General features: G+C 37.7%; 1 protein-coding gene across 1 annotated transcript in view; it reads right to left on the minus strand.

Moving 5' to 3' along the window:
* The window catches only part of CNTNAP2 (contactin associated protein 2), a 1,026,949-nt gene that overhangs the window by 59,077 nt on the left and 943,759 nt on the right, over positions 1 to 24,113 (minus strand). Inside the window, exons 19-21 of the mRNA XM_058833182.1 lie at positions 14,933 to 15,178; positions 13,292 to 13,425; positions 487 to 580 (exon numbers count right to left, since the gene is read on the minus strand). Of these exons, the coding sequence (XP_058689165.1) occupies positions 487 to 580; positions 13,292 to 13,425; positions 14,933 to 15,178 (474 nt within the window). The remainder of the gene's footprint in view (positions 1 to 486; positions 581 to 13,291; positions 13,426 to 14,932; positions 15,179 to 24,113) is intronic.

The raw sequence follows: 24,113 nt of genomic DNA on the forward strand, positions 1-24,113 counted from the left end.
AGGAAATGTCCAGATGAGTGTTGCTGCAGGTGTTACAGACTCCAAAGGACCTCGCTGGTGGGTGTTAGTGTGAGAGAGTGGTGGTTTGCCAGAGTGATCAGGGACAGTAATGCCACAAGAGGATGCTCTGGCATAAGAAGGCTGTCTGCACAGATAAAGACATTGTACAAGGCACACATTAACTTCACAGTGAATGATAATATTCAAAATAAATTCAGTATCTCCTTGGATTGCCATTGTCTGACACTGAGAGGGTAATGAAACTTCACAAAGACACTGTTAGAAGGGTCTCTTTGCCCACAGATTCTTTTTTTCACCATGTATGGCAGAAAATTATTTATTTGCATGCTCATCAGCCTCTGTGACAGGATAAACATTTTAGGAACCTCCTTTAGGTGTAACTCCAGTATCACCACTTGTATCACGTGTCCAGCAAGCATCCTGCTACACACACATCATTGTCCCAGGTATAAAATGAAATCTTACCTATAACTTTTCCTAGGAATAGTGCCTTTGGGGAATTGAACTGAATGTCAGATGTGGCTGGCAGGCTGTAACTTGTTGGAGGATAGTGATCAAGCTGGAGAAAGAGAAAAGAAATTATGAGTATTTTGAACTGATCTGCATGTTACAGTTCTGATCAATCAGGTCTACTTCATGGAGTTTATGCCATCTCAAACTGTCTAATACACTCTACTTTCATTTTCATAAAGAGAAAACAAGAGTAAATACCCTTCCTTTCATATCTGCCATCTCCACAGTTTCTGAGGCCTGGAGAATACCTATACTGAATATATTTTTGTTCTGATTGCTGTAGAATCACATCATTTTTTGTTATGTGCTCTTCAATAGCTAAATATAACAACAGCATCAATAATAAAACAACTTTTTCTTTCAATAGAAATAGATTACCATTTGGGACCTATATTACTGCTAAAGCTAGATTTACATAGCTGGGAATTTGAGACTAATTCAGGTGTTGGGCATTTTTCTTTTCTCTAAGAAAAGTCATAAATTAATAAGGCACTCTTTTTTTGCACTTCATGCTTATTACTTTCTTGTTGAGAATGTTGTTCAATCTGATTGTGATGATGCCTATTGAAACCTAAATAAATTCAAGAGTAATCAACTTAGCTAAATAGTTTAATCTATAGGAAATGCATGTTGTCCCTGATATGCCACAGCGATCACGTTACATTAGCATATTTCCCCCAGGTTTTTAGCTATTTAACAGAAAAATGTGAAGAAAGAGAGTAATAAAATGAATTGCCTATGCTTAGTAATAGTGCTATTAACATAGTTTAATATAGCTCAATAGAGTTTAGGTTTCACATTTCATAAAGGTAATTGGGATGAATTTTTATCTTTACTGTTATTTATTTCCTCAGATTCACATGTTTATTACACAGGCTTAAAGAGGACAGAGCAGTAATAGTTTATTTTATTCTGGCCTTGCCTTGGCACAAAACAGGATAGAAACTCATAAATGTGATTTAAGGCTTTGAGGGGTACAATAGACTGCAAAAGTAATTCTCAAGAAATGGCAACTCTACGGGGCATGCAATATTTTCCCATATCTTTTGGCCATATTTCTAATTTCAAAATGTAATTATTGTGGATTACTTTGTTTTAATGATACTGCAAATGCTCAATTCAGTGGCTAAAAGTAAATGAATGGCAGGTAGCATAGAACTGAAGGGCTGAATCCCCTGATTCCCTTCAATACCATGAGCTCAGATAGTTGTAAAGGCTCCTGGTGCCATGAATCTGCAGAGGCAACCATCTCAAAAAACTGTAACAATTGGAGAAGTCCTGTCTTCCTTATAATTCCCCATAAAACCCCAAGAAGAAAAGTATATATACATAGTAGACAGGAAGAACAGTCTCTGCAAATTGCAAGGAAGGTCTGGCAAGTCTTAAAGTTCACAAATGATTTTTAATTTATCATAACTAGTATTCACACTGATTATTTTGAGATAAATACGTAGAAAAACATAGTTCCATCTTCTTACTCAGAAAATAAGGAGCTTCAGTTGGTTCAGAGATTTATGAACAGTTTTTCTTAGATTTTTAATAAAGAGCAGAAATACATATTTTGCCTGAAATTAGAGTTATATAAATTCAAATTGAAAAGAGTTATTTTGGAAAATGTTTAGCCAAGTGAATACAAAGGGTTAAAATAATAAACAGATCTCAGCCTCAAACATCTCAGGCCCTACTAAATACAGACTCCACCTGAGTGCTTGCTATTGGTTTTCCTGATGGAAGAGAAAGGTTCCAGCATTCAACATTGCAAGGGCCAGACCCATTTTGGGAACTGCAGGCATATCTGGTGAAAAAAAATATTCTCTTGTTCTTTCAGGACAAAAATAGAAATGGCTTAGATCTGTCATGGTATTTACCCTTAAGATTATTAAATGAAAAGTGTAGACTTTAGAGAGGTGTATCAGGTGAAAACTAATCCACAAAACACTGATTCTCCATCCTCTCATATATCAAGAGGTTAACCTTGTGTAACTACTGTGTCTGCTGCAGATTGCTTCCAATACATACACAGGATTCATCTTGGTTTTCTTTTTATTAATATGACTTAAAATATGCTGAAGTAACTGATAAAATAATCGGGCATACTACTACTTACATTGGAATCTCTCAGTACCGTCAACATTTGGGTTCTTTCTTTTTCAGAATCAGTCTATAAGAGTTTTAAAATATTTGGAATGAATCTGGAGTGATCTGGAATCTAGGCAGTGGTGTTGATCAGATGATCATTAATCAGATAAAATATGAATGAATTAATTAAATATCAATGTCTATAATCAACTTATGGATTTTAGACAAAATGGATACTGGATGTCCTAAAGCAATCTAAAGTGTCCAATGTCAGACTGACAAATAAGTACTAACAAGTAATTAAAAAGTCATCCCTGCCAAATGTGAAGGCTGTGTACCTGTGTACATGAGTTGTGTCTGCAGGATATACATTAAAATGAAAAGTCAATCTAAATGATGAACCACTGTGAACAATTACGCGGACAATTACAGAATATCAAATCCTGCTAGCTGTGGTGTGATAAGCCTCCCTTTGTGTTCAGGTAGTGTTCAGGATTTGGAAAGGCCCTCTCTTTCCCCATCTTGGAACAGGTTAGTTAGCAGTAACCTTGTCCAGATTTAAAAAACAAAAAACAAAGTCCTTCCAGTGACCTCACCTTCCCTTGGGACTTCAGCATAGCAGAGCATTCCTTCCTGGTACAGAGGAAAAAGGGATTGCAGCAATGAGAGCAATGATGTGTTACATTGCAGGCTCTAACAGGAACAGACACTTTACAGCTGAGATTTACTAGTTTAAACAGATCTCTTGTACTGAATAAAAACCTGAGTCTAGCCACTCACATATATTTTTCACATCTTGTTGATGTCAAGGAAAGTCAAGGAAAGTCAAGGAAAGATATACCAGTGGGTTCAGCTGTGGATTGTTTTAATGACTTTCTGAAGCTTTGGGTTGCTCTGATTCCTAGTTAAAATAAATCTTTATTTAAAAATCTCTATTTAAAAGCTGTTGATACCAATTTTCTGGGGTGAACATTTCTGATCAGTGATAGAGCCAGCTCCTGCTCCGCTGCCAGCTCTGGCATCTCTTGTCAGGGGATACCTGCATTGCTTCCCACAGCTTTGAGCGATGCCTTTCTTTAATCCTGGCACCTGGAATGAAATGATGCACCACAAGACAGTGGGTTTAGGGAACAGTGGCTGAGGGCATAGGGAGATTTCTGTCCACTTGCTTTTATTGCTTGTCTTTGTACTAAACTAGAATTACCTAATAAAAGAAACCTTATATTTTAAATTTTTTTTTAGAGACACTCAGCCTCGGGTTTCTTTACCGATCTGTGAGTTAAAGCACCATGCTGAATTCTTTCCAAACCTGTATGTGACTGCCATCCAGTGGGGGCTCCAGTGTACGCAGCTGGAACAGAGCAGCCTGCAATCTTTGCATGAAATACTAGCTCACCAATTTAATAGAAGACACATAATAAAAAAGGGTTTACTAGTGCCAAATGATATTTAAATGATAATTTGATTTCCTTATTTAATGAAAATTTAATATAACCTCTGTATACACCTATGCTGATGTCATGATTTAGTATAAAATTATGGTTATAAAATTATATTTAAGATTTTTCATTAAAGCTACTTTTCTTTAAAAACTCAGTAATTTCATTTGAGCTTCATATAAACATACAGTGTAGCTTTAAGTGTCACATAGATGAAAGTAGGTGCAGTTTCTGAGGAACTTGCAGTTTCGGTTCTCAAGTCACGTCACGCCAGGGCAGACTGTCTTTTTCTGAAGTTGTTTGGATTTAAGCAGAAGTTCAATAGAAGTCTCTTTCTTTTAAATTACTGTTCACTTTGATAAGAAAACTAATCTTGATCGGAGTTCTGAGATTAACAGAGATATCAATCTAAGGGCAAGCATAATGTCTGCATCACCTTAGTAGTCTTGGGAGAAAAGGTATAAACACAAACGCTTACCTTATCCACCCTGTGGATATATTTACATCTGAATCACTGTCAACCCAGCCTGTGCACTGCTGTAAAGTTAGGGTTTTTCTTTATGCTGGAGGCATTTTATAAAAAAAAAAGTCAAAATCTAATGGAATAATATTGCTGTAAGGCTTAATCTCATGCCATCTGATATCAGTACAGCTCTGCTATTGACTTCAGCAATAGCAGGATAAAGAATGGGGTGTTACAGTCATGATCAGTGTATTATTTCTCTTCTTCATTATTATGATGATTTATCACTTGTGTTGCCAATTTCTCTAGTCCTGAATAAGGTTTTTTTTGTGCTAAATTCTGTAATAATACATAATAAAAAAAAAAAAAATCCTACTCAAAAGTGCCAACAAAATTTGAACAGACTAGGCCTGTGATCCCAAGAAAGTAACAAGGTGGTATGCGGGTGTTTAGATGGAGCTCCTCACAAGTATGATAGCAGTGAATGAGAAAGAAGGGAACTGATTATGAAAATCAAATGGGAGGTATTATTGCATTCTTTTTATTGGTGTAACGTAGATGATTATTCACCTGCTAAAAGGTTAGGAAAAAAACTTAAAACAAATATTTTTAATATCGTAATATTTGATTTTATTTTTTTTTCCCTAGTACGAGAGGAAAGGAGCAGATTGGAGTGGTAATTGTGTAATTGATTAGGCTAATCATGGCCACTCTCACTGCAATTCAGCTCCTTCCTTAGTGTGGCACTAGTGCTCCGCTGATCTGTTTCTGCCCGGTCAGGTCCTTGACCCAGGTTAGTGCAGATTAGATCAGAGCCAGAGCAGGGACAAGCCACGGACTGTAAATGAGTAGTGGATCCAGAGAAACAGGCAGGACCATAAACCCAGCATTTTTTACTACCTTGGACTGTCACAGACCTGCAGCCTCACTGCTCATCCGGAACACAGGAGGAGGCACACACTTCAATGGTGTGATGCAAGGCAAACTAAAGGCTGGCATTGTGCTTTGAGCTCTGCAGTTGAAATTTCTATGTAGGTGTAGTAAATGCTATCATAGGAACTACTCTAAAAAATCTGTTTTGCTGGTATAATGCATTGATTTAACCTTTAGCAGTTGTTTTTCTAAGTAAAGGTCAACTTCAGTATTTTATACTAAAGTCTCTTTTTTGCAGGGATTTATATTAAAAATGTGATTAACAGGAAACAGACCCAGAAAAAAAAATAGATACATTGCAAAAAAAAAAAATAAAGTGGGTTTTTTTCTGGCTTAAACTTGAATACTTTATGTACAGAAAGCTTGTATATATACCTGAAAGCTGCTGTTGTTCTGCTAAATAATGACAGGCATAATTTGCCTCTCCCTAAAAAAAATCACAAAATTTTGGCTACAATTTTAATGGAAAAGTAGAAACATAACTCAAAATGTAACAGAAGCACTGATAGGGAAAAACACACCATTTAGTTTGGCTGCCTTCAACTGAAACGATTCTCTGATGCTTCTTTCACAAATCTGTTGACTTTTTATTGCTCTCTTTAATAGATGAATTACAATAAATGTTAACAGAAGCAATAGCAAGTCATATAATGCCAAGTCATTAAAATTAAAGAGATCTACCTCAGGTACCTAAAGATGACTTTCACAGGACATTAATTTGTCCAATGTGTGCTTCCATACAATGGAAATCACCTATTTCATGGTAGGTTTTGACTTTTTTAGCTTTGTCTTGAACTCTGGCATTGCCTAATGATTTTTTTGTTCTTTCCTTGTTTCAATTCCAATAAAATTATATAAAACCAGAAATCACACAGGCAGACACACACACACACTCATCGCTGAAAATACCTTAGAGAAGAAGGAAATAGTTTTAGCATAGCCAATGTAAGTAACACATTTGTGAGGTGGATAAGCCTGCTGATACGCTCTGCAGACCTCTGCTCTTCTCTGATATGCAGACTCAGGAAATACCAGACTGCACCATGCTCCCTTCTGACCTGAATGGCCTTAGCTTTATTTCCGAGGAAAATGGGGGTGTAGGGTGAAGAAGACATTTCACCTCTGGGTCTTATCACAATACGTGGCCTGGACATAGGCAAAGTTTGCGACAGGCAGCTGAAATATGACTCTGAATCCAGCAACACAAGCTCTGCTAAAAGGATATGAGAAGGATGGATATAAAGGAAAGGAGTTCCTCTGCTATGGAGGGGTTTTACAAAGCAGAAGGGAATGAGGAATATTCTTCCAAAAGCCCTCTAAGTTTGAAACTATCTCAGCTGATGCAGAGAGGGTTAAACTTTTAAGAAGATATCTACATTGTCACCTGCCTCTGCCTCTCTGCAGCAGCTACAGGGATACCACTGAGAGCGAGGCTATCCCCAGATGGGGGTGTAGGGATGATGTTTTTCCCACTGTTTCACCATGTTTTTCCAGTAAGAGAGAGATATGATGCCATGTCCTGATCTTCAGGGTGAGGATATTCCACCCACTTGTTTGTTGATGAATTTGAGTTTGTTGATGAGAAAGGAGTTCTGTTTTTTGAAAACTTTTTGTCTGTCTTTCATCAAGCTGAGATTCAGTGGGGATGTACTGGCTTACCTTGGCAGATGCCATTAACCAACGCTATCACACACAAAAACGGACTAGAAGCTGTTAATTTTTGAGGTTCCTGTCTACCTGTAACTGTTCTCTTTAACTGAAATATTGTGTCTCACACTGTAAAATAAAGAAATTGAGTAAATTCAATGAAGGTTTAAATCAACAAAACTGCTTGGTGCTTATGGTCATCTGGCGAGCACAAAAGAACAGGTAAAAAAAATAATAATCAGTGAATTATTTGCTCATTTCTGATTCTGGTACACACAATTTTAATTCTGGACTCCTGTTTCTTGCTGTTGTTTGCAGACATTTTTCAGTATTGAACACCTGGTAATTTGCAACATCTCTAACATCCTTATAGTTGGAGGGAACTTGAATTATGCAAAGATTAGGGTCTGTAATTATTTATAATTTGGAAAACAGATGTTGCTTAGGGTTATAGGCATGATATCCTATATCAATAAAAACTTTTATTTCTTTCAGAAGTTTATTGATATCTAGTGATAGCTTTTTATGCTACTTTGTCACCTATTTGTGGAAAGAAACTTGCTATATTTTCAGACCTGAGTAAAAACCATTTCCTTGTGACTTCTGATTGAAAAAAGAGCTCAGCAGTTATGGGTAAACCAAGTGCTAATGCATTAAACATGCAGATCTAATGTATGACTCTGCTCTAGAAAATGGTCTGAGTTTGCCTTTCTGTGGCACTAGCATTTTGAGTAATACATTGCCAGTACAGAAGGGCAATACATAGTGAAAAGGATGTATCCCCAGGGATTTTAAATAATTCATTTCAGCAGGAAGGCCTTTACCATTGAGAGAACAAATGATTTTTTTTTTTTCCTTTAAGCAAAACGTGTTTGGAAATTCATTAATTATTCTTTTGATACAATAGAATTACCTGGGTATTAGGAAACAAAGCAGAGGGTTAACTGTTGCATTGATGTTAACTATGGTTTACATGTTTTACCTGTGATTAAAGCCCTGGATACTTAAAACATGTTTTATTCATGTCAGCGGCTATGGAATTTGTAAATACTGTCTGACTGGTTCCTTTCAAATCATGAACAGTACTTCTCCATTCCCTACCAGTTAAATGTTAGCTAAACCAGCCTTCAGATTAATCTGGTGTCTAGACAATTTATGGCACTACCCAAAGGATGCTGAGGCCGCATAATTCCCAGAAAATGAAGGAAATAAATAAATATGGTATTTCTACATCATTTTGATGGCATAACAACCATTACCATTTCTAATCCTAGGGTAAACGTTTTCAAAATGTGACTCAAAAGGGAGAGTTTTCAGAGAAGAGTTAAAAAATAGTTTTAAGTCTCAAAAACTATAGATGGTTGAGGGTATAATAAAATAGATCAGTTTATTTAGCATCTTGCAGACAAGATGAAAAGATGTTTTAATCAGCATCTCTGAGAAAGTGTGAAGGGGAGTGGCGTCTGACACTAAACATTTCTTTCATCTATCAATCGTAGACACAAAGATCCCAAAGTTAATGTTGAAGCCTGCAGAATTCCAACTGTAAATTAGGTGCAAATTCTTTACAAGAATAGTACTTATGCACCTTAAGGGACAGCCAAAGGATATGCTAAATTTTCTATCATTTGAAGTCTTTAAAGCTGGATAAAATGTCTTTCTACAAAGTTTGTTTACTGCTATCATTATTTTTGGGTTAGTTGCTGAAAATAATTTGGTAAGTTTTTTATGGCCTCTCTTAAGCAAGAGCTCAAACAGTGATCGTTTTCTGTTGAGGCTTCAAAATTAAGGAAATATGATAGATGCGATCCTACAGAAACAATAATGATGGGAGAAGACATTATAGCCTCACTGAAGTCTATGAGAAAGTTGCCACTTGCTTTAATGAGAACAAAATTAAATCTACAATTATAAAATCTTTGATATATTAATTGCATTTATGGTTGGGATTATATGCAGACTGCTTTGCTCCACTTCACCCATTTTATTTTAATGCTATTAAGTTTACGATTTTATTTTGTAATGCAGATTAGGTTTGAATTAACTTTGAATGTTTTACATTTTTAAAGCGTCTAGGAGTTTGCAATTGTTATCTCTTTTCAAGTAGTGCAGAGCTCTAAATGGAAATGGAAATGCAAAAATTCTGTTTCTTTTTGATTTCATTTGGGTAAGGGTCAAATATTTCATTGATCATTTTCCACAAAGATGGGTGTATATTCTTGCTTGCCTCTGATGAAGTTGGAAAATGGTGATTTGTACAAATACATTTTCTGTATTGTTCTCAGCCTCAGCTGAGTTTAGGTCAAGATTCAGCCATAAAGCCTCATAATTTAGCTGATTTGGAGCAGAGTCAACAATTAACATTGCAATTATATGGTATAGTTATGTGCAGCCCATCCACCACATTCTGACATACTGTCCAAGCCTGAGGGAGAGAACTGTCAGCCATCCTTCTGTGTGGCCCTCTGACAAGATGAGCAGTGGCTGCTGATACTTGTCCTGAAAGCATACTGAGAGTTTAGGACAGAGTTTCTTCAGAGTCCTGAAGAAGTTGCTCTGGTTTAATTCTTCTCAGGAACAAAGAAAGTGTTACAAACTGTGACTCATAACCCATTACCAGAAATGGCTTTAAAGCAGGGATGGAGAGCTGGAGACCTGTTGAGAATGTAAGGAAACTGACAGGCCCAGTCTGAGTCCTGCTGACTATCAGCTTTATTCCACTAATAATCACAGCATATCGTACTTTTTTTTCTCTTTCATTTTTTTCTCCTTTATTTTTTTCTTTGTAGCACTCTTATCTACCTTTGTGAACCAGAACATAAAAGTCTCTGATCCAGATTCCATCCTGATTTTACTCTAGGGACATGCAAAGAAGCAGAAGGTATGAATCTTGCACTCAGGCTGCAACTATCACAGTTCTTTAAGGTACAATTTAAAGCCTGCTGGAGGCAATGGAAGGTCTTTCATTTACTTCAATGGGCTTTGGATCAGAACCTCTGCTAGGGAGCTTTTGTCCTTGGCTTTCTTCAAAGAAGGTTTTACTGATGTGTGAATAGTGTTAATCACCCATGAACACTTGGTAAAGAGTGATCTGGTTTTTATGATATCTAAAATACCCTGCTGAAGCATGAAATCTTCTAATGAAGTCAAACAAAGTAAAACTTGCCCTCCATAACCTAAAGCTCAGCTCTTGAAATGTCATTTATTGGAATAATGCATTCCCCATCTGTCAGTCTGGGCTTTTTCTTGCCACAGGTGAACTAATGGAGCCTTGGAGGTGTGCCATGGTTACTAGTATCTGGTATTTTGCTAGAGGAGAAGAATAGGAATTGTTACTATCAAATGTTAATTTTGTACCCCTCATGGAAATGACAAAATAAGCATATCTTTGTCCCTGAATCGATGTAATTTGCTTTTCCTGACATGTAAATTAACTGTATATCCTTAATCTTATCCTCAGGAAACCACTGGCGACACAATTGAGAGCTTGTTATTTAATGTAGAACTAACTATTGATTTGTCTGCAGCCAGTGAATGCATAAAACTGAAATATAAAAATAATTTGACAGATCCTTTGCTACTACCTTCAGACTTGAGTACCATGGTATGTTAGGAATAGGGGTACAATTGTAATAAAAGCAATTCACACTAAATATTTGTTCTTGGGTTTATTTTGTTACTTTATGGACACATAGTATTGTGGATACGTTGATTTCAAATCCCACCTCAAATTCTGATTTTATGTAAGTAATCAATGGCCTCCTCTCTGCCAGCATGAGGTGAACTCTATGAGAGTTCACTAATGAGTCTTTTTTTCATATTTATATGTAAGTGAAACTGAGAATCATGATAAAACTCTGATTCACACAGTTTGTAGGGTACCAATTTATTGCCTGGCTTCAGATTTTTTAAATCTCTCTGGCACTACAGGGTTATTACATAAGTTAGAAAGACAGGTACTCTAAGTATGAACTTGCTGTTAAGATCTCAGAAATACTGAGTGCTCTTGAATTGAAGCTTTGATGAGAAATAAATCCTTCTTGTGACACTTTTATGCCCTGTAGAGATGTGGAAGTGTGAGCAATAGCACCTGGCAAGCAAGCTGTCTTCTTTAAAAGCAAGAAAACCAGCTGCTCATCAGGTTGGAGAAGGATTTAGCAGGAAATAAAAGTCTACTCAAATGTTCATAGCTCAAATCTGCAAGAGAAAACTCATACTTTATGATTTGTCCTCTGAATACTGAGAAAAACTGTATTTATATCTTCTGTATTTTCAAACACTGTGAAGAGTTCATTTTTGAACAGGAGTCATTTTAAAGTGAACAATCTACTTAGCAGATTAATTTCTGTTCATATCAGTTCTCTCATTCACAGAAGGTAAGCAGATGAGTAATAAATTAAACTTACAGAGTTCAAACAGAATTTGACAGAAATAGTCTCTTTCAGGATACAGTAGGGATAGGATTTCTAGATTTGCTTTGTATGGGACCCTTCTTCCCCTATTCTTCCATGTGCATCAGATAGATTATCTCATGTAATAAGTCTCAAATGTATCTGCTTTCTGGTTCCATAAATAAGTTGTACTCTAAGCACTTAATAGATTAATTTTTTATACCCTAGCAGAGCAAGACTAACCAAAATATTTCTGGCTATTCAAAGTTCTAGAATATGAGTATTGACCATGAGTATATGAGTATATATGAGTATAGAATATGAACATAGACCACAGGCAGTGGTCTCGTAAAACACTGGGAAAAAGTTGTTAGGAACCAAGTTCAGGTGAGTTGATGGAAGGCTGGAACATTTAACTGTGTACATAATTTCCAGCTGGGCAAGGTATCTCATCTGATCCCTTTGGAAAATAATTTGTTTAGTTTTACAGCTGCCTAAATCAGCTGGCTAGGGCTCCATAGGAAACATGCCATTCTTCCTCAAAATAAAAGCATTTAACATCAGAGGGACAGCAAACTATGGGTCTTCCTTTGCTTCCACCTATCTATAAGAGAAATAAATGCAACAGCATGCATGACAGACACATATATCAATATATATCACTCCCAATCTCCAAACGCCTGTAAAGAGTTTGGATGTACCATCTGTATATTTTTTAGGTTGTTTGGAATTTTGTGAATAATTTTGTGACAATTCTACTACAGTGCATTCAGTGTTATTCTGAGTACTGTGAGTCTCAGTCAAATGACATTGTAATGTACTGAAAAGTTTCCTTTTGATACCTTCCTTGAAACAATAATTGTCAGGGATTGATTTTAATCTTTAGGTAGTGTGATAGCTACTGTCCCTCATCTTTTGGCTTGGTTCCTAAGGAAACTTCCCCTTTTTATATTTCATTTATTATTGGTTTTGGTTTGCTTCTTCTGAACTAACAAATCCAGATTAATGTCTCCCACTCACCTGACTCTCCTGCCAACCAAACTGTTCTTACATCCTGCTCACAGTCTCCAGATAACCAGCGAATGAAAAGTGAGTTCTGTGCTGACTACAGAGAGGAGGCTGCCTGGAAACACTGACTGCTTCTTGCAGTGCTCCCCTCAGTTATTTTAATAACATTACACTATCTTAAAGTTTTGTAAACTGAGATATATGGAGAGATGAAGTTCCTACCTGTGCTGTACCAAAACCTAAATAAGCCAGAGGTATGTGCCTTCAACAATGCTCTGTCCCAGACTCATGTCATGCAAACACTTAGGTGTCTGTCCATCTTTGCAAAACAGTTCTTGCAATTTCACTGGACTGCAGGGTAAATTTAAATTTAAAGACATCCTAATTTGGAGACTCAGGACTTACAGAATGATGCTATTTGCATCAGGCTTCACTAGCATTTAAGATGTTGTGGGGTATCCCTCCTGGCTTCCAGCTGCTGCTCCAGAATGACACAGGTTTATCCTAAGTCCCACGTTATCTATCAGCCCAGATGTCTCTGATGCCCTTGAGTATCTACAGTGACACCTGTATTAGCCCAGATGTCATCACACTAAAATGAGTATTTCAGAACAACATGAGCTGATGAAACAGAGGGAGTGAATAGTTTTTATTAACTCCTAGGAGTGTGATCTGCAGGCAGAATCCCATCTACTGTACTTTTTATTTTCTAAATTGCACTGATCTTTTCAGAGCACCGGAGACCCATCAAGAAACAAAAAGCTACAAGATACGAGTAATGGCACCAAACAACTCACCTGCAGCATGATGTCCCGTCCATTCCGTGTGACATTAACAGTGTGGGGCTGTCCATTGGCCATGTTTCTGTGGTCAATGTCAATGTTATATGGCTCTTTGGTGCCTCCGAGGTTATACCGAATTTGCAGATTCCCTAGTGAAAGAGAAAAAATGTGAAAAGCACCCTCAGGTATTTTGATCTTTATTCACCAGCTATTTTCTTGTCTTTATTTTCACATACAGCTGTTATCATTTCACACTTAATTGCTCTCATAGCTGGTCTCTGCAGTAAGAGAAGAGCTGGTATTTGAGATTATGAAGTTACTGGGCTGAAACTGCCTCTAGTTTATAACCCAGAAGTGTGACAATGACCAGCATCTCCAAACCACAGTGTTTGTAAACACTCCAGACTGCAAACCAAACAAATTGGCATTATGCCTTGAACAATATGGACAATTGGTACAAAATTGAGCACATCAAGTAACACTTCATTGTTGAGATTATTACACTTGCTGCACTAAAATTCTTTGAAATTATACAAAGCATGAAATTTTCTAAAGAATACACCATTGACATGCATTGAATAAAGGCAAAATTACAACAAATTAGCGCTGACACATAATTCACACAAGGGACTTTCTTGCTCTCACGTTTAATTGTTGTTGATGGGTGACCGTCTGGACTTCCATGGAAATTTAGTATTATATTGTGAAATGAAAACCTGAGGTTACATTGGTAGAAAAGTATTGTCAGGAGTGGTTGATTGATATTCATATCATACTGCAGACAGATTTTTCTTTTCTAAACTAAAGTGAAGTGTCTGCTCTTCATAACACATTTAAATATTTGATTAAAAGGAAGAATGTTTGTAAAAGGAAATGCAGCCCCTGCTTTTCATGAAAAATGGAAATATTCTGGCCCAAAAGAGCAGACATAGACCTCTAAAACTATAGTTTAGTTGTGTGATGTTGAATTGCTCTCATGCACTGCCTTTCTTTCCCATGAAGGGAAAAAAATGAGTGGCATGTAGAATACTCATATTATCCCATAAAAGAGAACAGTAGTAAAATCATCCTAATTATGATTTTCATGGGGCACTAAGGCACTATTTGGAATCAAAGTATATTCTGTTCATATAGAGCTTTAATACTGTAGCAACAAATGGTCCATATCCAACCTTCATCCATCACCAAAATGTTTAGGACATTATATACTATACTACATGCATATTTTAGTCACCTCAGTGAGTATCCAGATTTTCAGAACAGGATATGACACTTTCTAATGACTACCAGAGATACTGCCAGTTCAACTATTGAGGTGTCTTCATGTGGATGTCTGTTTGTCCCCACCATAATACTGCTTTTAATACTGTTTTTAATACTGATTCATGGCATGGGTCTGGCTGTTACAGCAGGTTTTTGGTTTCTTTTGTTTGTTTGTTTTTGTTTTGTGAGGGAGGAGTGGTGAAATAAGCAGCACTAAACTGAACATCAGTACCAAATGTAGTAGAAGCAGAATAGAGGTTCAGATTTCTAAGTGCTTTACTTTTATGTGACAAGGGTGAAGAGACTTTCTCATTAGTTCAGAGCTTCCCCTGAGTGCCAGCCTGGTATTGTCAATTGTGCCTTCAGTGGAGAGAGCCTGGAGCAGTTTCTTACCAGTGGGGTTCACCAGCACCGCCATGAAGTCCGGGGTGTAGGAGCTGACATACAATAACACACAAGGGGACTTGGTGGTGCTGAAGCTGAAGCTGAGCTCTTCTTTATTCAAGCTGAGGTCAGGTGCTGTGATCTCAGGATCTGCAGAACTCAAAAGTGTCCGGCTAACTAAATCCTTCATGCTAGTCCCTGGGGAGTGGAAGTTGTAACGAAGCCACATTCCTTCTTCAAAAAATGCGCCCACATCTTGAACAGAACAGGAAAAGGAGGAAAAAAAAAAAAGGTAAACTAAATGTGCCAACACCTTTTGGTTGAAACATATTACTGTGACTTGATCAGTATTAATCTGTGCATGTTTCTACTGCTATATTGTTTAAGCACAATATTTAGGTGAAGACCCTCACTATTTTCCTACCAGAATTAAAAGAACAATCTCCATTTTATTTGTGGGTATTTGGACTCAAAAAGCATAGGAAATATTTCCTTTGGGACACACAGAAAGCCTATGCCTATATTTCATATCCATACTATAGACAAGAATAATTATGGTTTAAATTTATTCTCATTGAAATTTTGTGGTAGATAAGCTCCAAAGAAGGAGATTCAAGAGTGGCTTAAAGGACACAGTAAACAAACAGCAGCCAAGGAAAAGGAAAAACAGCAGCTCTGGCCAGCAAATTTGAGTGGATTTGGAAGGACCTCCCAAAGGAATGATGACAATTCTAGCCCCTAAAAGGACTGGACACAATGATTCTAAGTTATCCACTGCTAGCACAATCCTTCATGAGAACTCCATAGCAAGGATGCTCTTATGAGAGTAAAAAAAATAACTAGGGAGTTTCACTCAGCTGGGAACAAGAGGCAAGGGATACCTTGCCTTGTAGATCCCAGGAGGTGCTATAGTTTTCAAACCAATCTGAGATAAGATATGGTGTTCCAACACTCCTGACAGAAAATAAACCTACTTTTGACAGAATTAATACTTTCAGCTGAAAAAGCACTAGTAGTGCTTCCCATAATCATGCAGTCTTGCCTCTTTCTCAACATTAAAATCATAATTCCATGCTGATGTTCTTGCAGCAACGGCTGACTTTGGTAACCTCCTACAGGAATTACTGCACAATTGGCCACCACTGGTATCATTATTCCACTGGGATCACTTGACTGACTTCCTCTGGCAGTCATTCATTTAGAGACACTAAATGGTATTGGATCAGCTAAGTGCTGTTTGGGACAACACTGTGAAAGGAGATTTTAAAATGGTATGTGAACTTGATTAAGAAGGTGTGTTTATGAACATTTTGTAAGATACTAAATAATGATTAAAAATATTATAATCATATGAGTGCTGTATTTAAAGAAGGGCTATAAGAAATTCTTAAGGCACCATAAACAGTCTTTAAGGAAAAGTCTTTCACCATCTACTACCTTTGTACATGATGCAAAGTTGCCACAGTTTTGTGTAAAATTCCCCATCTAAACAAGAAATTTATTGAGTTTTAGCATTTTGAGTCTTCATACAATTCTAAGCAAAGGCTTTATCGTAAAACACATGAAGGAAGATTTATATTTTCAAAGTTTTACACAGACACAAAGCAAGTCGGGAACAAGCCTGCAGAATTCATTCAGGGTAGCTGAGCAGAGAATAGGTAAGAGGATAGGTAAAATTATAAAATTATATTGATGATTCTTTCCAGGATTTTCCTAAATGTAATGCTGGAAAAGTTTTATGTTTTCTTGCTATCATATAAAAATTCTTCCAAACTCAAAATATCACAGTGCTGTCACTAAATGGACATATAAAACACAGAGCCAAGCTATGGTCCTGAAATGCTATAAATAATTCGATCATTCTGATGGATTTATAACTGCAGTTTTATAGGGGAAAAATTAAATCACCCTGGAAAAGTTATGGGAGAGGCAATTTCATTTAACAACTATATTTTGCAGTAGTATCAACTTTAGTGCTCCAGGATTAAAAGTGAAGGGCCCTGTCATGAAAAAAATTCTCCAACTCATGATGCCTTCTGCCTTTAACAGTGGTGTAAGAAAGAAGCATTAGCATGCAAAAATCTAAAGCAGTAGCTCTGAGTATTTGCAAGATGGGCCTAAAAATATCCCCGTGACCACTAATTTATTCTTCAGGCCCTGCTTCTGGTTTGTGCAAGCTGCTTCTGGGGCAGATGCCCTATCAATTACGCTGGCAGAGCTGCCGGCCGTGCCGGGTCCTGCCACTGCCGCTGCTGGTGGGGACCGCAGCCCCCGTGGGGGCTCCACACACGCACACAGCACACTGATGCACAATTATGTTCGCCTCCAGCCTGATTACTGCTTCTCATGCCTTGCATTTCAGGAGTAATCTTTGGAATTGCCTGGCGCTATGCTTGCCCAGGGTCTCGTGCTCTGGGAATACTGGGACCTTCATTCCTGACCTCAGCACTGCTCTGGGGCTGAACTGGAGAGCGTGTGAAGCATTTTTCCAGAGCTGTAAATGTTATAAATTGCTATGTTAAATGTTCATTACTACAAAGAAAGCTTTAAGTAAATGGTGCTCTCTGAAATGGTATTCAGATTATTCTGCAGTTCTGTGAGGTGAATTTGATCATCCTTGTGGGTCCCTTCCAAATCTCAGGACTCTGTTCTGTGACTTTTTATTCCGAAAGGGTTTCACGACGGAGCTGAGAATGTTCTGTATGTTTAACTTGATTTGTGCTGAGAAAATAATTTTCAATGTAGCTGTATTATTACAGGCATATAGGGTATTGTAATGAACCTTGAAATTCTCCTCACGTGCACATCACCTCTTTTAAAAGGCAGGATAAGAGGAAGGTTCACTATGGCTTTGTGAGTGTATTGGGCCTTCAACAGGAATATATTGAATTCTCTCAAGTTCCAGCTCATCAAAGAGGTTGGTGCACATGATTATGCTCTGTACTGAAAGAAGCTGAAGCACTTTCCACTCCTTGCAGCAGGAGTGGAAAGTGCTCAGCACCTCACAGGAGCAGGCTGTTTAAATGATTAGGATGTACTAAAAATAGCTAAAAGATAATTTTGCAGCAGGAGTGGAAAGTGCTCAGCACCTCACAGGAGCAGGCTGTTTAAATGATTAGGATGTACTAAAAATAGCTAAAAGATAATTTTCTCTATCTTGAATGCAGGTATATGATGACTTGGAAATGCTGAGGGTTGACCAACAAGAAAACTACCTACTTTTTAGGTCACAAATGGCGACCTTGAGGTTTACACTTGAGGTCACAAGTGTAGTATCTTTCTAAAGTTGTGCTAGAAGAAGTATGGAAGTCCTTCATCCAGAAAACCATTCAAGCTCCCTGAATAAAGAGGGTCAAATGCAGCCCAAACCCGGCTGCTGAAATGTGAGGGAAGTTTCCATGCACAACTCCCTTTTCTTCTGTAATATTTGAAATGCTATCTGAAAAGATGACTCTTGGGACATCAGGCATGAGGCATAGTAAAGGTTGCTCTGCAAACTGCCCTTTCAAGGCAGAGACCTTAGGGAAATGAATGTGGTGGTAACAGATCTGTTCTCTTCAGAAAGTAATACCTATATTTACACCAATATACAGTGCAGTCACTCTCAGTTGACAGACTTTTCAAATATAAACACTTTGGGCTGGCTTTGTACAGGAACCCAGAGCAGGAACTGTGGATCATTAGAAACAATTTTATCAAGCAAGGTGTGTGTTCCCAGTGTGAATTGCACATACATTACAAAATTGTCCAACTTCAATTTGGAAAGCTGATCCAAAACTTCCACAGAAAAAGCACATGTACCTAGAACTGGCAATGTTATTTTGAAGGTTATGATTCTTTGGTCATCTCCACAGCCCCCTCTCCCCACTCAGGTACTTTTATCCTTGTACACTCTCATTATGTCTGGGATCAGACATTGATCAGATATTGAAAGACAAGAGGAAAAAGCCAAATAGCAACAAAAATCCCCATTTCTCCTACAAAATTTGCAAAGTCTCATGACATTTCTGGGTCAGTGCTGTAGACCTAAGAAAATGTGAGTAGGAATCTGATTCTCCTCTACTGCTTTTTACATCAGTGAAATGTGAACCAATATTGGTTCTTCTGTTCTTAGGTAGATATAATGATTCTGTTTGCCATACAGGCACATAGAGAACTTGTCTTCTTTCTCCATAACCTTTTTCTCACCTCTGAAAAACAATGCTAGCATGGCATAGGTGTGGCTGAACACAACTTCAGCAGGAATTTTTTATCTGGGTGCATATATATAAGAGATATAGAGCTCAGCAGTCTTTACAGCAATTGAGTTTGCTCTATGCTGACAGCTGGGATGGGAATGTTAATAGGAATTGTCATGAATCAAGAACCAGATATTACTCCTAATAAATAAAGAAGCTGCTGATCTGTGGAGCTACCAAGAAAAACCCCAAACCACAGTCCCAAACCCCACAATTTCTAGAGTGGCATCCTAAGAAATGGAATCTCCCTTCTTTAGTAGGACAGCTCTCACTGACTCAAACTGCCATCTCATATTTTTTCAAGTAAACTGGACCTGATTTCTGTCACCTTTTACCTGGATACCAAGGAGGAAGTAGTGTTGGTTATTTACTTAATGGACATAATTGGGTATACCTGCCTTTCAGAAGCTGGAGACAAAATCCTGGCAGTTATGAAGCCTGGCAAGGACATGAGAAACTGAGAAGGAAAAGACTCTCTCCTCTTTGTTTCACAAAGCTGCCTTGCAGCTGTAAGCATGTCCCATCTGGAGGCCCTAAATGCCTCCTTGGCCCTGCTCAGATTTGGTAAATTAAAATTATTACCCTGTGATGCCACTTGCCAGTGCTCAATGATACGTATTCCCTGCATGGAGTCCTGGGTGTGAAAAGAAGCCTTTTCCAAATCCTAAGCAAGGACAGTCACTGGAGATGTTCTAACACTTGGTGCATGTACAAAGATTCTTCAGACAAGGTTGATGGTTGAATAAAACCTTTTTCTTTTTGCATAATTTCCTTTCTTTTTTGATTTTACTTGTAGTTATGAATATTGCATATAGATTAACCAGAGCTTGATTGTTCATCTTATGGCAAAAACTGTGCTTGGGAGCACCTAAAATGGCTACATTTTGGGTCACAAAGACTAAGACTTGTTGGCTGAGATACCTTCTGGCCATAGGGCATCAGGAAAAGGTCAGAATCTCACAACTGTTGATCTGGGAGAGAATTTGAGGGCTCTGAAGGTGATAATGCTTACCATTTGTCTGGTTAGCTCACTCAATGTTTTATTCTACTTTCAGGCACATTTTGTGTGTGAAGTCAGGAAGTGGGGATTAAAAGTTATTGTTCTACATCCTCAGGTCTCATATTCTGTCTGCTCTTTCTCTAATAATCTGTGATGCATGTTGGAACTTTCCACCAAAGTACAGCAATTGCTTATGGACATTAATAGAATACAAACCTAGTGAGGACTTGCTTCTTCTATATGAATGTATCAGCACTCAGTATAAAAAAGGCTTTCTTGAACAAATGGATCTCAGAATCGGGGGATATGCAAAATAATGAAAAAATAGCGAAACTGTGTGGTGTGATCATAAATCCATGCAAAGATTCCTGCTGCCTTCAGTAAAACAGGATGAGTGCCAGAGGAAATGCGGTTTAGACACCTGATTCATTACACTTTCAAACCTCCCTAGCGGATGCCAACAGGTAGATTCTGCCAGGAAGCAGTTTGATATGCTTAAACAAGGCTGAGCTCTGAACCTACTTTTGTAATAGCCCTGTAAAACAGGTGTCATTTGTTCTACCTTGCTATACCTAGACAGAATTGTGCATGCCACAGAAAGCCAAAAAATATCAGGAAAATTGCAATTGCGGTTCATTCTGTATGATTTGAAAGTATGATAGATATTTGATCTGATGTCTGGGATGACAGACTCAGAGTAAGGGAATGGCAACAGATGCCATGTGTTTTCTGTTAAATCTAAATGACAAGCCAACTCCATTTCTAGTGGAAATATCTGTAATGGTTAAGGAGACAACATCTGAACACCAACCTTTTCCCTGCCACCATCTAATAAAATTGGATGGATGAAGAAAATGTGATGTCAAGTGTACAACAGACCAGATTTCATAATTTCCTGCCAGGGAGTCTATGGAGGTGCTCTTTAGGCAGCCTCAGAGGGAAACTTGCATCTTTGCAAAAGCCATTTGAGAAATATTAGAGAATGTAATTTGCTGATTGCACGGTGTTCAGAGCAACAACCTCGACAGGTGTCACCTGGCTTCAATTCCTTCCTGTACTACAGGTATCCACTTTACTGTGAGCAGACCATTCCTGCCCTCATTATCTTGTTCACTTTCTCCATTACCATAATAAAAACATCTTCTCACATCACAGAGCTATTTAAGCATAAATGCCCTATCATCTTGTGTGGTGCCAAAACTACTTCGGCAGCATACAGATGTATAAATATTGCACATGGGTGTCTGGTGTGAGACCTCAAACCTCTCAGCTACCTTTGCTCAGGCATGCAGCAGCCAGCAGTGTTGCTGAGGCTGCTATACTTCCACAAAACACTTGCATTCAGTGAGCAATGACACTGAAGCAGGCCTATTTTAATTGTCTGGCCAAGTAAGTTAATTGCATTTTCTGAGCCAGGACTAAGTATTTTTCTTTTTGACTTATTCCCCTGATTTATTTTTATTTTTTTCTTGTGTATAAAATAGGAAATACATGCTTTTTATAAGCTAACAATAATATGATAAGGCTGATCATCAGTTTATAACCAGGCTGATATCGCTTTAAGATATGTAAGTACTATTGGGAAGGTTTGTTTTTCTTTAAAAAGAAGAGAAAAACATAGGGCTTTTTTCCAATGAAAGAATTGTTGCACTGAAGTGCAACTTTAAAAGCACGAGAGCATAACTGTGAATGTTTAATAGGGCAGTACATTCAGGACTGAAGAGTGGAATAGTTTAGAAAGTATATCTATTTTTTGTGAGTACATATATTTACCCAAAAGAGGCTAAAACCTGAGTCCTGAAGTATGATCTATAGGTAAAAAAGCCTGACTGCAGCAGTCAGACTTACCAGAGTGAGAGCTTAACATTAACAACCTGAAGAAGATTTCTCATGCAACTTTCAGCTAACAGGTCACAATCACGTTGAAAACAGCACAATTTTTTGGAGTCTGGGAGGAAATGTTACCTTGATTTTCTGGATTCTGTGATTCTGAACTATGAAAATGAAGAAGTTAGTTACCTTAAAATACTCTAACAATCACCTGACCATTGCTTTCAACAAAACAATGCAACGGTTTTACAACCAGCAAAATAAAGGGAATTGAATGAGTATAACCAGGGCAGAATTTGGAGGTGGTCGAGTGTCAGTTTGAGACTCAGTGGAAGGCTGCAGAGCTGCTGCCCCCTGATATATCTTGCATCCACTCAACCTGGTAAAACACTGTTTTTTCTCTTTGAGACATAGAAGGGAGCAGGAAAAGAAGGAAATCTGGCTGTGACAAGTGTGACTTGTAAGTGCTTTCAGGGTTCATGCAAATACAAAAGCAAACATAAAAGAGCTCATTTTGGGCATTGTCTTAAGGATTGCAAGAATTCAAACTGTGAATCTGAGCTTTACACCAAAGGAGAAAAGAAAAAAGGGTATAGCATCTTCTTGCTGTTTGTTAATGCAAATTGAGTAACTGCAGAGAAACTGGAAAGCTCTGAATTTACCCTTCCAGCATACCTGAAGGCACATGAGTCATAGCAGCAGCTATTTAATATTTCTTAAATTTTTATTTTTGGTCTCACTCCTGGTGGGTGCAATTTCTTCTCCTACTGTTGTTCCACTGCATTTCAATACCAAAGGAGGAATGTTTTCTCCCTGGGGTATGTCCCACATCAGAATGCTACCACATGCCCTGCACTTGACCTTTGTTTTTTTATTATTTTTTGTTTAAAGGGAGGAAAAAGTTTGTTTTTAGAGGAACAGAAGTTGTTTTCTCATCTGATGATGATAGGACAGCTGTGGGAGAAAAAAAAAAAGAGAATTTATGCTTAAACAAAGGACAGGGAAAGGTCAGAAAGCAATCTGCAGGATGGCAGAAACAGTTCAGCTATTCCTCAGAGCAATTTCTCTGAGCAATGAAAGAAGTAAAACCAATTGCATGTGCCTCAAATACGAAACAAAAATACAGTTAAAATAGATGTCAGACTGCATTTTCATACTTCTTTTTGTCCTTGTAAAAAAATAGTGTATTTCCAGCCCACTACAACATCATTCACATTGTGATATGCTGCTAATAAGGCTGGAGACAATGCAATTTCTTGTCAGTCATCAGTCAGTGGCTCTAAGGACAGATTTCATCAGCAAAGAATCCACAACATACAAGGCCTGCTTTTTTTGTAAGGTGTGTTTATTACTCATGAACCATTGTATGGTGATTTCCTTATAGCAATGTTTTTTTCCCTTTGATTTTCCTATCTCTTCTGCTAGCACTTTCAGTATGCAACCAACCCCAAAAAGTCCACTGCAAGCAGTTGATTTCAATATCAAAATAAAGCTTTTGGATAAGGAAAGCTTCCTGTGGCAAATGAAAATCAATGGGAAGAGAAGTCTCTGCTATATTGTAAGGGTTACATTGTGTCACCTTTCACTCCAGCTGAGTAGCATGTTTTTCTGGTAATATCTCATATTGGTTTGAATGGGATGTCAGGCACTACTGATTATCAAATCAACAGACCTATTTGGCCTGGAATATTTACTCATAGGAGTAAAATAATGAAACCTGGCCCTAGTCTATCCTGCCAAGCACTAACCATGTTATTTTCTGGCAGCCAGTGTGAATTCCTTGTGAAGGTGATAAAGGAAAATATTCTTGCTTGCCTCATATTAGACTCACCCAGCATTACAGCAACAAACAGCAACAAACCTGTGGTGCAGGTTATAAAAGTGACAGAGCAGTATTCAGCTCTGTCATTATAAAGAACAACATTAATTGAAAACAGATCATACAGAATTTGAAAATATGTTCATAGATGTTTCAGTGCTTTTACAGAGGGAAAAGTGTCAAAGTGTTAATGAAAAAATGGATTGAAATATAAGAATTACAACTTCTCCATCAAAATCAATTAAAATACAACTTTGGAGAAAAAATCTCCAAAAACCTTTCCAATTTTTATAAATTTTTAAA

The sequence above is a fragment of the Poecile atricapillus genome, chromosome 2, assembly GCF_030490865.1.
Source record: "Poecile atricapillus isolate bPoeAtr1 chromosome 2, bPoeAtr1.hap1, whole genome shotgun sequence".
Lineage (NCBI taxonomy): Eukaryota > Metazoa > Chordata > Aves > Passeriformes > Paridae > Poecile > Poecile atricapillus.